Source organism: Spea bombifrons, chromosome 7 (genome assembly GCF_027358695.1).
Source record: "Spea bombifrons isolate aSpeBom1 chromosome 7, aSpeBom1.2.pri, whole genome shotgun sequence".
Taxonomy (NCBI): domain Eukaryota; kingdom Metazoa; phylum Chordata; class Amphibia; order Anura; family Pelobatidae; genus Spea; species Spea bombifrons.
The window spans coordinates 31,488,931-31,506,126 of NC_071093.1; the positions used below are offsets into that span (position 1 = coordinate 31,488,931).

The 17,196-nt window shown below is 35.2% G+C and overlaps 1 protein-coding gene across 1 annotated transcript in view; it reads left to right on the plus strand.

Annotated features, from left to right (window-relative positions):
* The first annotated feature begins 2,289 nt into the window (after nucleotides 1–2,289).
* COL3A1 (collagen type III alpha 1 chain) overlaps nucleotides 2,290–17,196 on the plus strand; it is a 49,455-nt gene continuing 34,548 nt past the window's right edge. Inside the window, exons 1-5 of the mRNA XM_053471794.1 lie at nucleotides 2,290–2,519; nucleotides 12,532–12,731; nucleotides 13,129–13,203; nucleotides 13,539–13,655; nucleotides 14,232–14,309. Of these exons, the coding sequence (XP_053327769.1) occupies nucleotides 2,435–2,519; nucleotides 12,532–12,731; nucleotides 13,129–13,203; nucleotides 13,539–13,655; nucleotides 14,232–14,309 (555 nt within the window). The 5' untranslated portion in view covers nucleotides 2,290–2,434. The remainder of the gene's footprint in view (nucleotides 2,520–12,531; nucleotides 12,732–13,128; nucleotides 13,204–13,538; nucleotides 13,656–14,231; nucleotides 14,310–17,196) is intronic.

Below are 17,196 nucleotides of genomic sequence, written 5' to 3' on the forward strand. Positions count from 1 at the left end.
AAACTTTCTCCAACAAAACAGCAAACAGAATATTGGCTTAGTGATCCCTATCAAAGAGTGTGGCATACTACAAAACTACATTTTGAAATGTAGAAAATGCTAATTTGATAGTTTTGCATGGCTTTAGAATCCATAATTGTAAACACTATGTCTGTCCATCATGACAGTAATGTGATGGTGATTCTATGTGAAGGTGTGACATAATATTATGCTCTCCTCCAGAAATGTGCAATTTCCATTCTACAATTAATAGGCATTGTACTCATTCAACAGCAGAAACCTTGGCCTGGTAGGGCAATAGTTTGAACAGTTCACCAGCTATACAGTACGATCCATTTGGATTGCTAAAATTAGCGCAACTGAGAAAAACACAACTTACGTGAAAACATGTAAATAGTACTGTACATTGAAAGTTTTCCCTCCCAGCTCACCCAAGGCATCTCCCTCTTTTTGAGATTCTATATGCAAAATAACCAAGACATTACAAAACATTAGGAGGCATGGGAAGAAGCATCCAGGGCATGGTCTTCATTTTAGAACTGTTTGATGATCTCCAGTATTGATACGGGAGGTTTGGTGGCACTAACCAGCATCTTCATCATTTGAGTTGCTAGTATTGTCTCATTTGTTTTTTCTCCAGTAAAAATATATAGATATATTCCTGTAGTATGTGTATTTTCAGTCTTGTATGGATACTGTTAAATCAAATGCCATGAGGACTGGCTGTAAAAATCCCCCTTAACACTTGAAGGCCAGTGGCCAATATATCATAGACATGTGGCCACCTGCTGAATACACACAGCTGCACGCTACACTTTTACCCCTTTGTACTTTTACAGCATGCAGCCATGTGTAGCTAGCAGGTGGCTGCAGGTAGTCTACAGAAGTACCTTGGCTACCCAAAAATACCAGTGAGTTGGGGGGTACCATACTAAAACATCCATTGGCTGCTGAATTGTAAGCAAAATGTTTTTTTAATCTCTATTTTCATTTGACGGCCTAGAGACACCATAGGAGAACCATCATGTCCACCTTGTGTCTGGAAACTCCAAAGAGCAGGATTGGAATCCTCCTGCTGCAGCAGAGAACCTGCACATTGAGTGATGGAACCCATGTAGCTCTAAACACAATTTAATCCAAATAAAGTGGGACAAAAAAATACTCTAGCTTACTTCATATTTTTATATACATTATTTAGGTGAAATAAACAAACAAAATAATCATTTAACTACCCCCACTCTCCTTCCACAGAATAGATTTTGTCATATGATAGATGAATCATTGATGTTACTACCAATTTTCTGTATGATAACAAAACTTTGTTATTGATTTTTTTAACTTCTTTTAATATCTGTGGACATTCCAGCCAATATATATAATGCATGTGATAGTTGAGCTTTCCCTTTGAATGTATCTGCTACCCCCCCCTTAAAAAAGCATTGGGAGATTGTGCAGAAACCCCTTATGGCATTTGCACCCCAGCTATTTTCTGTGCAGGAGATATGTTCAGCCTTACATTTTGATATATATATATATATCCAGTGCTGACTCGTTGAAACCTGCGGGTGGTGGTGGGGGGGTCTATCTGCATGCACTGAAAGTGCTCCCACCAACTTCAGTGGGGGTGCTTTCCTGTTGCTGATTTGCTGCTTCAAGCATCAAATCTGTGCGAAAAACCTTGGACCACAAAGCTGCAGGCCTTGAACAATGCATATGAATATACTTCTAAAATACTTTCACATGCATTGCTTGTTTAGAGGGGCTCCCTGGGACTTTGGAGTGTCCCTGTAATGATACAAGAAGAAGCTACCTTTGATGTGACTACTGATCATTGCAAAAAAGATGTAGCGCTGCATAATTTGTTGGCTCTTAATAAACAGGAGGTAATAATAATACCCTGTAAAAAATATGCAAAATACAAAAAGGTTCTTTAATATATTTACAAAAAAATGCATAATGTTGATGTGATTGTGAATTCGATAACATCTGTTGCAGCTATATATAGAAGATAGTTCCAATCTGCACTCCTTTTCAGAAACATCCAACAAGCAGTGTTACTCCAGATGTGTTCTTTAAACTGCCTTCCTGTTCTTTGAGGTCAAACGCAGGTCCTTGTAAGCTAGCTGGCTTACAGTTTAACTCCGCATCAGAAAGCTGTGCTCGCCATGTATGGGTTTCATCAGCACTGAAGGGGTTTAGTGGATGGTAACACCTCTCAAATTTCAGAAAGGGGCTGGAATTTAATGCATGCCAAAGTTTCTCCTATTTAAGAGCACCGCAAAGAAAATCTCAGTGGCTAAGTTCTCTAAAAGGGCCCATCGCTGAAGGGGATAGGGTCACAATTGATGGTGCTAATATAACAAGATCTTTTTTTTTTGGATTTTTTCATTCTCCCCCCAGTCTGCACTTAGAGTCTCATGTCTAACATTTAGACATGATGAGCTTTGTGCAAATTGCCCCTCTCCTCTGCATCCTAGCAGTGGGTTATCCTTCCATAGTTTTGGCACAACAACAGGAAGGTGAGTAGGTCTCACAAAATGTTACCATTTGCTTAAACTGGTTGTTAGCCCTGAGTGTCCATTAAGAAACAAAATATCGTTTTAAGCGTATACAGGTATTCATTTCTAATTAGATCAAAAGAAAAAATATTTCTAATTTTCTTTCTGATTTTAGTTTTTTTCTTTTCCTCTACTTTTTTTTCAATTTTCCATCTCTTTTTGTAATGCATTCTGAATACAGAAGGTTGTTCCTCATCACATGCACCAGCATATTAACCGTACAAGGCATTGCAATGCACTGTGCTGGAAGCTGTGAAGGTGCCTATTGTCACTTTAAATGAGTGATGAACTGGCTGGATGCATCAACTGTAGTAACAAGTTGCTTAATATATGAATCTTACTACAAAAAAAAACATAAAATATCAAACCACAATATATATATATATATATATATATACATATAAATCTTTCATATTTTTGTATCGCGTTTACAATTGTCAATAAAATGTCTCCAGGGAATTCAGTGTTTGTTAATGCCAATTTTTTTTAATACTTATTAAATTTACAGTTTCAGAACTCCCAGGCTAATCAGATGTAATTCGATTTGTTGTTCTTTTATTTTTATTTCATATATTGTTTTAACTACTTCATAGCCCTGCAATATATTGTTAGGATATGGTACAATATTTGTTCAGCACTACATTTAACCATTTTACCTGCACATCACTCACCCTCTCTTCTGGAAGCCTGCCCTTCCTCATTCCTTCAGTCTGTCCCTTTTAGCCATTCTATTTTCACTTGTACAATTATTTTTCTACCTGTCCTATTTCTTTTCTATCCAGAACCTCTCTCTAACCTCCATACTATACCATTTAACCCTCAAGTGGTTGGCGGCACATCTGCCATTAACCATTCCTTTACCTGATTATGGTCTTGCCTCATTTTCCTTCCAGTGTCTTTTTGTCCATCATAACTAAATTGTGTGCTTCTCTTTCATCCAACTTCCCCATTAAATTTGCCTTTCTCTAACTCCCACTTTGTGTTTTCTCCCTCCTGTATACACTTTATAGAAAGTATTGTATATATTATATTGGCTGTCCAGTGTCGGTGCAGTTTGACACGGAAAGAGTTAAATACCTATGATTTGAATTATTTTTCAGAGCAATAGTTGTGTTACACTCTAGCTGGAAATTACATTTCTGCAGTGAACACATGACACTTTTAAGAAGATTTTTTGTGTTTCATATTTGAGTGTTCAATTTGACTTAAGAACTTTGAAAAATCTGGTTTTAGATGATTATTTGAGAAAATAAACCACTGTATGGCTTGTTAATGGGTTTGTAGATGCAATGCCTATGTTATAGCACCTCTTACATGAGCTGTGCATATTCATGTGTGTTGCATTTCAGTACTTTTAGTGCCAGAGAAGGGTTGTGTATGCACCCCAGTGCACTGAACACAAAGTCTATTAGATTATCTTCTAGTATAGATAACGTAAGAAGGCTAATACATTATGACTGCGCGTCAAAAGTTTAGAGTAGAAGATAACATGCCATTCTTCGGCGCTGAAACAGTTAACAAATGCAAAATGTTATACAAGTACAGGGTAAAAAATTGATGTGTTCTTGCATATTCTTATCTGAAAGTATAACATGTTCAGTTTAATAATGAATAATTCTACTGCCAATAATGTTCACCATTTACAAATCAGCTGTGACCTATTTATGAAGATCAATTATGTTCGTCTATTTTATTACTCACTACAGCTGCAATAAATCTGACCCCAGGAGCATGGTCACAATTATAAGGTTTTGTGAAACTAAGATCAATGTGTCACGCCTATCTTTAACAATTTCCAGCCGTAGGCTATGAATTTTCATCTTATGCTGTAATATCTGGAAGAAACCGCCTTGTGAAAAAGTGTATAACATTCTCTCTGTAGTCTGTAGAAACTGGCAAAGTATAACATATGATCTCATGACTGTTAATAAACTGTATGTTAGTATAGAGAACCTCTTGGCAATGTCATTAGGTTTCTTTTGGGGTTTCATGCTTTTGGACATCTAACAATAAATGAATAGGATATAATGTAAAACATATGTTCTCTAGAAGATATTTTATTATCTTTTTTTTGTGTTACAAGACAAAAAAAACCTGGACAATGGTTGTGTAAATTGTTCCAAACATAAGTTTTCAGGACTTTTTTTTTAGTATTAGTTTTCTTTTTACAGAGGTAGGAAGTGACTGCCATCTAGTGGATGCTAAACGTATTACAAATATACAAAAAAAAGGCATTGTGTTGCCACACCCCAATTGCTTTGTGAGTTGTTTAATCTTAAATGTATTGTTCTTTAATAATGAGCTTAATTGCATAATTATATATTAATCATCCATTTAAAATATATCAATGTGAGTATACTCTTATTATGCATTTCTAATATATTGCCGCGTATATAATATTCTTTATTAATTTACTTTTAAAGTACATCTTTTCAGAAGCCTTGAAGGTGATGCAAAATCTTTGATATATGTAACTGATATAGAACTTACCCACATTGATAGTTGAAGCATTTAATTGCTGCTTCTAGATTTCTTTTAAAAAAGTTTTCAACTTTAATCAGGTCAACAATAATGATTCAATTGTTTAGCTAGTAAAAGGGTCTGCAACACTACAGTGATATCGCTAGCAGACTGTTGTATATTGTAGTTTGTCTTCTAACAAGACATCCTAAAATAATGTTTGCAGGTCTAATAACCTGGATCACTGTCCCTGCAAAATTGGGTTCTTGACATATTAACACATTTCAATTGTCCATGAGTTTCTATGTGCTGTGCTTAGTTTTGGTACCCCTTTATTTAAGGGGTTTCATTGCAAAAAAATTGCCTCATCTGTTCCAAGTCATTATTATGTTTAAGATATCAGGACAAACCTGTTATAGGTATGGCTCCAAAGATGGACCAAGCCACAATTTCCATATTAAAGCTAACCTTAAGCTTTAGTAAACAATTATTGCTCCAAAAGTGAGCTTACTTAGAAGTCAATGGAGACTCAACTTGGAAGAACATTGAAAAATATGGAGATATGTTAAACAATTAGCTCAACAGACTGGGCATCCATGTTTTAGGTAAGTTCTATAGTACTTTCATGATTTGGGCACTCAAATAGGTCCATATGAAGTGAATTTAAAGACAGAGTCTGCTGGTGCTCAACCTAGGCAACTGTTCTTTCAAGTGTTTGGTCAACTTGACAAACACAGATTTGCACATTCTAGCCAGGACCAATGCACCTATGTATGTTTATGTGCATATACTGCACCCCCTTGCTGGTAACGGTATGAAACAAAGGTTAAAACATCATTATAAATAGATTTATAACATACATTGCCAAGATCTTCACATTTAAAATCTAGAAAGTCTGTAAATATCATTATGTTCTTCGCAGATTAATTACATCTGTTTCTAGCTCCAGTCACATGTATGTTCTCTGAAGAGAGGCCAAGGTACGATGACTCACTGCTCTAGATACAGTGTGGGGGTATTCCTTCTTGACTTGCATATTATATGGGATGGAATAATTTTATATGGTTCTGTGTACTGTAATTAATAACCAATCTGATCGTTTTAGCAGTAGTTTGATGAGTATAAAAATATTTAATTTTGTGTGTTGACTGTGAAAGAGTGCCTGTTTAATGTTACCGTGACAATGGAAAAACATGAGATAACTCAAGTCGGCAGACATTTGTTGGAGCATTGACTTTGGGCTTGAGTGTTTTGGCAGTTTACAGAAACTAGATTCCATGCAGATTAGCTAAGAAACCACTTCCATTTTCCATAATTTATTTCCTTGTGCTTTATTTGTGTTAGAAGTAAATCAGTTATCCAGTGGTGGTGTCCTTTGTTTTAAAGGGTGGTCTGCTCAGTGGAAAGTGAAATATACATGTGAATTAATGTCATGGGGAAAGTAAGGAGTGCCCATACAAACACAATGGATACAAAGTTCCAGAATTAAATAATACCATATATGTTTAATTGGCTTTTTGAATTTTAAACCACTTAAGGAATATTCTACATTTAAAAAACAGTAACAATAACCCTCCTTTTGTTTTTATACTCATCTGATTGGTATTAGCACCAGACAGAACCCAAAGGGCAGACTATGTAAAGAGGCTTCTGAAACACAACGTGGTGGGGTGTGAGATGCTCACAGGAACGGCCTACACTGAATGGCACAACCAAGTAGCTTGTGTTGAGTTCAGAAATATCTGCACAGAGTATGGGCTAAACCCTTCCAAGTCCAAATAAGTGATTCCACAGAAGGTTGTGATTAATAGCAGGGCTAAGATCCCGTGGGACTTCCAGATCCAGATGGACAAGCAGGAACTGGTCAATCATCCCAACATCCTGGAGGTAGACAAGGACCAGAAGACAGCGGTGGTTAGAGATAGATGTAAGTGTCAGGTGACAGCAACATCAGGAAGAAGGAGTATGAGAAGCTGGAGAAGTACCAGGCCTAAAAGAATAGAAGATGTGGAGAATGAAGGCCAAAGTGTTTCCAGTGGTCATACAACATCAGAGCACTCTGTCCAGAAGAGTGCAGTATTATGAACAGCTAAGATAATACACAGAACCCTCAAACTCCCAGGCCTCTGGTAGAGGATCTGAGGTTGAGGAAAACACATGCTACCCACAGGGATGAGAAGAGAATTATATTGTCAAGTCAAAAGCAATACAAAGGGACTTGACAAAGGAGGTTTATTCTTTCGAAAGCTAATCCTTAAAATGGAATGTAAAAGTAAAAAGGTATTATTTAATATTGCAATACACATTTGGCTATATCAATATATATATATATACATATATATATATATATATATATATATATATATATATATATATATATGTTATATTTGTGAATTTCCCCTCTAAACTAACTGGTTTTATGGATAAAATCATAAAACTTCTTTTAAATAATGCCCTAAGGCTTGGAGGGTGTAACTGAACCCTTTCCACATAATAAATGAATAAATGAAACATGTAATTAAACTATTTTTTTTTACTGTCTGCATGACAGATTCTGTCAGTCATTGTCCAAAGTGGCTGCGAGGTCCATTGAAACATTACCAAAATATATTTGAAAGTTCTGCTGTAACCCAATTTAGCTTAACTAAGAGCCCGATTTGGCTCCTGCACAGCTTACTGAGCCAGGCATGGTGTGTGGCTCAGCCCTGGTTTGGCTTGCCCTGTGCAAAAGCCAAATCACCCCCCACCCCCAACCCTTCCTGGGGTCATAAACTTGCGAAATAAACCTGGACAAGCAGGAAAAAAAATCACATGTGTATATTCGGCTGCTACAAAAAAAAAGTGCGTTTGTGCCACAATAAAAAATAATCTATTTATAGTAAACAATGAGAACAAACACTTTATATAAGACATTTTATATCTTTGTATAAGACACTTAAGTCTAAAACCTTCTATGAGTAAGCCTTGTATCTACCAGACGTTTTAGTGGGCAGTGAGAATGTGCTACATCTTAATGGGCCATACCATATTGTAATTGTCAGCTTAAATATTGTAAGAAGTTATTGAGCTACTATTTCTGTGTCATCTTCTCATATATAGATTTTTCATTTAGTAAGACTGGATTTTAGTATCTAGAATCCATGTACACAAAACTTTTCCATGATCATGTACCAGTTTCACACAAATTCCTAGTTATGTTCCGACTGTATCTTTTAAAAGGACGGTCCTGTTCATTTTTCTCAGAGATCAGTCAAGTCCTTGGTCAGGCTTTGAAACAGATCTTTGAAGAAGTCCAAAACTTTGATCCCAAATTGTTCCATAAATATTATTGGTTGACATCAAAAAATCTGTCTAGCCCATTACCAATTGTTGACATCACTTCCTTTTCTTTTTGGTTTGTATCATATCCATATGGAATAATTAAGTTGAAATGCTTGGTCTAATTCTGGTGCACCAGAATTTCTGTTTCTAATTATAACCCATTGTTTAACTTTTAAAAAAAAAATTATATATATATAAATATATTGTACCTTGCCATATATTTCCAACATTAATTTATTAGGGATTTACTGAATTTCCATTCAATGGCAGAAAGATTCCTTATGCACTAAATAGTACCTAGACATAGTGGAAAGAAATGTTTCCATTAAAACCTTCACTGACTGCTCATTATTTTTATGGCACGGTGACATTAAGTAATTAAAAGCTGTGTTGTTGTTTTTAAGGCGAGGGAATCGATTTATTTTTATAGTCACCGGTCTCTTCTAGACCCTGGGAAAGTTACTGCTATAAAACAGCTGGAAGTGTAACATGAAACTGATTCCTTCAGTCTGGTGAAAAGCATAGACATTCTAATTGACATTGAAATATTTAGACATTGCTCATATTGCCAAACAACAGAAACATTTGAATCTATTTGTTAAAATAATTCAATGATTTTTCGTTCTGCTACTGTAAATACCGCATTATTCCGTAAAACAGCAATTAGGGATTTGTAGCATTTTTGAATAATTCTCCCCTCCCCCCACCAATACACACCACATTTTATGAGCTCTTGCAGAGTGTGACATTAATTAGGATTCTAATTAGTCATGCATTCGTCAAGCAGGAAAAGTATTTCGTTTGTTAATTTTAATCGATTGATACAATAAGCACTAAAGCTGCAAGCCTATGACCCCAGAGTTGCTTAGGAATATAAAAGCCAGTATCAGTAGAGAACATGGAAAGAAAAAGTGGCAACAACAAACTTTGTGCCATAGTTTCCATGGGGCATTTCGTCAAATTACCACCACAAAGCCTTTTGTTGCTTGACTCATGGAGTCAGAAGAATGACGCCTGGAAATGATGGAAATGATGAAGAGTCCACATGTTGGATTACATTTTGGCCCAGCTCTATATAATATCCCTTTACATGCTCTGTACTCAATGCTATGTGAACTAGAAAGGTTATATTTGCTTAATTCTATTGGCAGGCCTACACTGTTCTTCAAAAGTACAAATGAATAGCTGCCATTAAGCAGTTTTATATTGCGGTTTTCCACATCTGCTATTACGGGGTCACTTATGTGATAAAACAATATCACATTCTCATAAAATGGTCCTGAATCAATCCATCATTTTAAGGATAGCTTTGGTCTCTATACTAGTGTGAAATAGAGCCAACCATATCAAAACATCAAGACAAGCAGAATGTTAATTTGTAAATTTGAGGTTGTTGACATTACGCCTTTTGTTTACATTAACAAATATTGTACTGACATGTTTTGTATGCAATAACAAATTATGTATTATTTCACGTTTACTTGTCTTCCCCTATCTAATGTTTAAGTTTCTATTGTTTTATTAAAAAAGAATGTTAACTTAATAGATGAATAGCTCAATAGAAAGATGTTAAAAAGTGGAAATAATTGAACAAAATATTGTTTCGCACTTTATTCAGCTCTTTCTCCATTCCTACTAAGATGTTTAATTAAACCACTAGACTATGGAAACATCCGACATTTGCTAAGGAGGCTGCTTGCTTAATGCAAGCATATTCTTTTGATCTTTGACCTTTTGCCATAGGGCAAATAGAGAGCATCGTTAAAGATCCGTTCACCAGGTCAATTCTCATCTGAAACACTTAACCCCTTAATGTATAGCTTTCAATGGGTTTAGGGACCGCCCATTGTCCTTAAGGGGTTAAATTCTGCTTACATCACCTAGACTAGTAACAAAAACACAGCCTGGGTGCCAGATGTTTCTAATTCACCCATTATTCATTTGCAGGGCCTTAGACGCTTTAAATGCACTAATGTAAGTAATCCGATACTACATGAGGCCAGTGCTGGATGTATCATTATGACATAGCCAGCTTTTCCGTGTACATTGCTAGGTACAAGCAAAGCCTACATTTATGTCACATGACCACAGGCTTAGATTACGCATTCCCTGTGTAAATATGATTTTTTTCGATGTTTATGTGTATGTTGGCATTTGCTTGTAACTTGAGCTGCACAATTCAAGTAGAAATGAGATCATCAGTACACATACGGAGATATAATTTGCCTGTTGACATTCATCTCAATTCGTTCGTTCAACCATAACATCTAAATTAGACATGGAGAGTAAGGAAGGCCTTAACCAGTTTAAACTTAAATTCTTTAATGGTCATACAAAGCCCTTTTCTCCCCCAACCCATCCAACTTTATAATTACATAATATTGTACCAATGTTTTTCCCATGGACTCCAAAAAACGTTTAAATCTCTTGTGAGTGTGCAATGCACATTGCGTTATGTCATAGCATTCTAACAAATGCTTTCCATCTGTTCATAATGGGAATTCATGGAATAAAGTAAATCAGCCCAGATGTGCAAATTGCCAGTTAAAAAAAATATACACCATGCAATTTGCCAAGAGCAGCAACATTTGGAAATTATATTTTTTTTTACCTACTTTTATATTCTGTTTTACTCAAGTTCAGATGAGGTATGTTGCATCCAGATGTGCATAAAGGGCCGGAACTGCTATCAAACAGCGCCCCCTATGGTCTTTTCTTCATACGCTACACCATACTGAAAAAGCAGCATGGAATAATAAGTTGCTTATTGCTACAAGTGTTTTTATTCACTTCACCCCATCTGAAAAGGATACCTTATATCCTTTAGGAAATATCCCATAATATCACACATAAGCTTGAGCAACATGATCAGTTTGGCCTCCCTCCCCCAATGAATTACTTAAATAGTCCACTATTACCACTTTTTTTCTTTTAAAATAAACATAAAATTAAAATAACAATCAGTACACTGAAGTGTAATCGATATGATAATTGGTAAAACGGATTTTTATTATCCAAATCCAGCTCCTCCATTTTCAGTGTATAGACAGATCATTGTTCATTACCTCTAGTCACCTATAACACACTGCTTAGAGAATAATAAATGTGTCATTTTTTCCATTATGATAATTTTGCTTTACAAGTTACAAATTACCGGTATTTTTCAACTTACCAGTGACTGTGAAATGACCATTTTCATGCTTAACTTATTGAAGTTTTTAAAATATAACGTATTTTTTTCCGTTAGTGATAAATAATTTAATGGAAATTTACATTCCATTCTCAAATTATCATATATCTAAATTATCTAGATGTATCACTTCATTATATAGATACAGTATACAGGAAATTCATAATTATGTACTAAAACTATGTTGATTAGCCATTTATTTTATTGATATACATATGTAGATCTATATACATACAGAGATATGTACAGTATTTGTTGGTGAATTGTTAAATATTTCTTGGGTGTATTCCATGAATATTCCTATTCATATGTATGTTTAACACAAATATTAAATGGAATATTTTCGGTGTTTCTAGAAATACAGTTATCTAAATATAATAATGAATAATATTATACATAAATTAGGATTTTTCCCAAGGTAGATTCTTATGATCTGTTGTGGGTAAGGGTCCTCAAGAGCCAATAAATGCTCCATAAACATCTGAGGATCGAGGCCTAATAGCAAACCCCAATTTATGTGTGCCTTGAAATACATCACAAACCCATTTAATGTCTATAATAGAAGTATACTAAATTAAATTATATCAGACGTATGCAACTGGTACTTATTTACAGCTTTAAAAGCCATATTCAGCTAACCAAACTGAATCACAATGAAATGTTTTAAGATGATGGTCCATTAGTGAGTGTTTCTCCATATAGAAATATTCCATATAATATTCTTAAACAATAAAACCGGTGTATCTGGTGTTATTATGGGAACAAACCTTTATGGACTGATATATTATAGCATATTAAACACCAAGGCATAGCTTTGCTGTTAGTGTAACAACAGACCAGTTGTTGGCAAGAGATATATCAGACAGTTATTAATTACAAAGAAGGGCAACAGGCCACATTGTATGAATTAGCATAATTATTCACTGTTTATCAACTGCTGTATAATGTAATAGTTTTGTATAGTGATTTTTAAATGTACTGTGTGTGTTTCTTTTTTTATAGTTGTATCAGACTCATGTACACATCTTGGACAAGTCTATGCTGACAGAGATGTCTGGAAACCAGAACCATGCCAAATCTGCGTTTGCGACACTGGAGCTGTGCTCTGTGATGAAATCCTTTGCGATGAAAATGAATTAGATTGTCCAAATCCTGAAATTCCATTTGGAGAATGTTGTCCCATCTGTCCTCAGGCACCAAGTGTAAGTTTCAAACAAATAAGAGATCAATTATACAAATCAAGTAACTTTTCTAAAGGGAACAAAGCATTGTATGTGCAGCGTAAACCACACAGACCAAAGTAAAGCAGGTCAACACTTCCGACCAAACATATCCTTACTACCAAGTTCTCAAGACACTTCAATTGACTAGTTAAAATGGTAACAAAATGTGTTGGTTGTTCTAGGCACAGAAAGCCATTTAACAGAAAATAGAAATGCGGTTTCCATGAAAACTAAAAACTGTTTAATTTTATTAAATCTTTATTAATAAAATCTAAGACTTTTTTTTTCTTATGTAACTCCACTGAAGTAAATTAAAGTAAACAATAAGCCTCAAAAATTCAAGCATAGAAATAATGCTTACATTATTGTTTTGCAGCCTACCCCAGGTGGAGGTGGAGGTGGTACAAGCAGTAAAGGACCAAAGGGGGACCGTGGCCCAAAAGGTGATCAAGTAAGTATGAAGATCAAGTAAATTCTTTACCTCTCTGTATTAGAGTAGAATGTATTTAGAACAATATTAATATTAAAATGTGAGGCCCCTCTGAGTATTCCACTGAGTACTTCAGTTAAATTAAAAGTTATTTTACTTTCTAAAGTAACTTATTATATCTTTTATTTATTCACTTTGGATATACTCATGGATTTTAGCTTACTTTCCACATGTTGCTTGTCATGTAGTGCACGCTGCACCAGTTTCCTTTTCAATGTACTTTGAGCATGACACTTGCCACAAGACCTTCTGTTATATTTCAAAATGTTTAATTCTCTCTATGCTGTTATTTTCAGGGTTCTCCTGGCATTCCTGGAAGAAATGGTAGCCCCGGAAGCCCTGGTTCTCCTGGTGCCACTGGCCCAGCTGGACCACCTGGTATTTGTGAAGGCTGTCCAACCATGAACGGTGGGGTAGGTTATAACTGTTGCTCTTAGAACCGAGAATAAAGAATAAAATGATTGCGCTATTTTTCATTTTTCCATTGGCTATGTACAAGTTTATTTGAAAGTTTCTGCTATACTTTTCATTGTAGAAAAATAACTATTATTTAAATAATTTCCTACAATTTAGTGATTTATAGAAGAAAACTCTCCACAAGTCTAAGTATAACTCTGAAAATGTGTTTTTATCTTTTCATGCATGTGAATTGTGATGCATGAATGAGACTTATGAATGATGCATGAATGAGACTCAAGCAAATTTGTAAATGCATATTATGAAGTTCAGCATTAATCAATTCCACTATATAACCAATAAATGTAAAGTATACTTATAAAAAAGTGCTTTTCCATGAGTACGTTGACTAAATTGAGCACAAAGTAAATTACTTGATTACAGAATTAGCAATCATGTTTCTAATGCTGTGTGATTCTATTATAGAAGTGTAACTTCACCAGTGTTGGTGGAACAGCACCTTTAACACATAATAGATCAATAATTTGTTCATGTGTTTTATAAATCAATTTGCTTTCATGTGTTTGTTTCAGAACTACTCTCCTCAGTATGACACCAAAGCATATGATGGCAAGTCTGGAGGCATGGGATCTATGGGGGGAGGAATGCCTGTAAGACAGTAACACTTCTTCTTTCACCCATAACTTTACTTTACTTTACAGCGTACAATGCAATAGAGGGCATACAGTGAATCATGGCTGCAGGAATAAATATACAACTAGGAGAAAAGTTTGCACGTGCTTAAAGTCTAGAATGTACCGCTTGGTTTCTTCAAACTCTCTCTGAAGTTGAAGTACACGCTCTTTATAGACACATATTTGGTATATAAAACGTCCTGGAAAAACGAGTATCATTTTAGTGGAGACAATTGGAAGATTTCTGAAATCATATCATAGCCAAATAATTGTTGTTTAGGGAAGTCCTCTTTTGGACCCATAACTCTCTGCCCACCTTTCCTTCCTGATGTCCCCGGTTTTTTTTAGCAGGTCAGAATGTTTCGCAATGTTCTACGGCCCAGAGTAGTCATAATACCGTGTTTGGGAACATCAGACAGCGTGCTTATAAATTAAATTGTGTACATAAAATACTTAATTCTAAAAGCCTAATTTCAACTATATATATATATATATATATATATATATATATATATATATATATATATATATATATATATATATATGTGTGTAGCTATAGGTCACAAATTCACATTAAAAAGTGAATCGTGATTTTACACATAAGAACGGTTTATTATTTATAGATACACAATTTTAACAGATATCTGAGCAATAAGCCCAAATTTATTAAACTCTTGTGATTAAGAAGACGGATACAAATGTTAGATACATTCTGTGGAATATAATGCTATAAACCCTTTAGCATTGTCATGGCAACAGAAATGTGAAAGACAGTTGTCATACCATTTTAATATGAAAAGTAGTGTGCCTTGTGGTTTAAATTCATTGTACGCCTAAAATAAAGGTGATGTAATTATGTAGGATTTTAACTTGGTTAACTTTAGTGTAATGTGTGGTGGGGGTATAACACAATTATTAAATACATCAATGAGTTTCCTATTCTACCTCATTTCTGTGTAATAACGAACTCATTTGTTTGTCACTTGATTTTACAGCTCGCTCAGCCCTGGCAGTGCAAATCATCTCTTAATGCTTTCTAACCAAATGTTATTTCCTTGTAGATATTAGATCTCCCCTAAACCAAAGCATGAAAACTGGGTTTGGGGCCGCACTAACACAATCCAAACAATATTCTATTTGTTTTTTTTGTGTACTTATACAATATCATAACACTATTTGTAAACCTCTGTAGACAGATACCGTATTTTTGGATCTTAAAATCATCAGCCATTTCAGTCACTTCATTTGACTGAGCACAGTTGGAAAATATCTTAAATTCATGCAAATATATTTTTAAGAGATCCGTTAAATGTTATTATTTCTTTAAAATTTGAATCTGCAGCGATCTCTAAATTTCATAATAAATCTACATTTTCCTGATACAAATAGGAGCATTATTCACCAATTACCACTTAGGTTAGGGCTACTTTGTGACACTTACTCGGCTTTAAAGGGGAACGACCACCATACTTTCTGTAGTCCTATGGTGGAAGTAACAAGTAGGTCATTTTTGTTGCAAAGCACCATATAAGTAGTAAAATTCAAATTTATTTGTTTTTCGGATGCTAGTATTTACCTACCCATAACCCTCTGCTCTTTGAGAAGCTAGTTGAACCTGGAAGCCTCTTGGAGATCAGGACCTGGTTTAGTCGCACATAACGCAGCCTACTCATAAACACGTATTATTATTATTTTTTTTTATATAGCGCCAGTTTCCACAGCGCTTACAATACATAAATTCATAGGATCTTACAAAACTAGAACTGACAGGTGAAGACAAACCGATACATTAGGTAAAGAGGGCCCTGCTCGCAAGCTTACAATCTAGAGAAGATGGGGTTTAGAAAGACACAAAGTATAGAAAAAAGAGGGACAGATAGTGCCATAGATGAATGTGGAAATTCCATTAGTGTCAGATATTATATGAAAGCTTTAGCTGATAACATTATATGCGTTTCTGAAGAAATGGGTTTTGAGGTATTTCTTGAATATTGAGAAGGAGGGTGAAAGTTGGAGGTTAGGTGGAAGTGATATCGGGCAGCCCAAAACGTGCAAAGGAAGAGAAGATGAGGGAGAATCATAGCCTTAGTCCAAGTGAAGAATGTAGACTTTGAGAACATTTTTGAGGACATTTTTTGTTACGAGTGTAGAAATGCAGGGTTTTGTATGTTAGTGTGATAATTTAAATGTAATTCTTCAAGAAATAGGGAGCCAGTGGAGGGCTTCACATTGGAGAAGCTGAAGAAGATCGATGTGTAAGAAACCCCAGCAGCATTTTGCATGGATTGGAGAGGAGAGAGAAGGAGGGGGGTTGCAAATGGCATTAAACGTTCTTACGGAGGCCACTTATTGATGCAAAAATAGCAAAATCTGTCTATTCTAGTTTTAGGCTAGGAAAGGCGACAGGAAAAACAGAGACTAAGGATACTTATAAACTAAATTACCCCTGTTTTTCTAGTTAATAAAAACCTATTGAGCACACGTTGATAATCAGATACCCAACTCACAATCCAAATATGCAACGTACAGAAAAAAAGAAAGGGTGGGAGTTCCCCTTTAACGCCACGTAAACAAATCTAACGCCACATGAACAAATCAGAAATGTATCTTGTGCAGTATAGGACTTCACGAGGCTGATACCCTGCTCTGTTTCCTGCTTATTAATTTCCCAACTATATAATTGCAAAGCCAGCCTAGTCATTTTGGGTTTGTGTGTATAAGTGGTCTCCGGAACAAAGCCCTAAGATAAGGACCCATATTATTATTCTCCTGCTAATAATGTATGTTAAGGAAATGTTCCGTGTTGAGGATATGTCACATATTATAAAGCAATATGCAATCTTTAGGTACATAGTATTCCCAT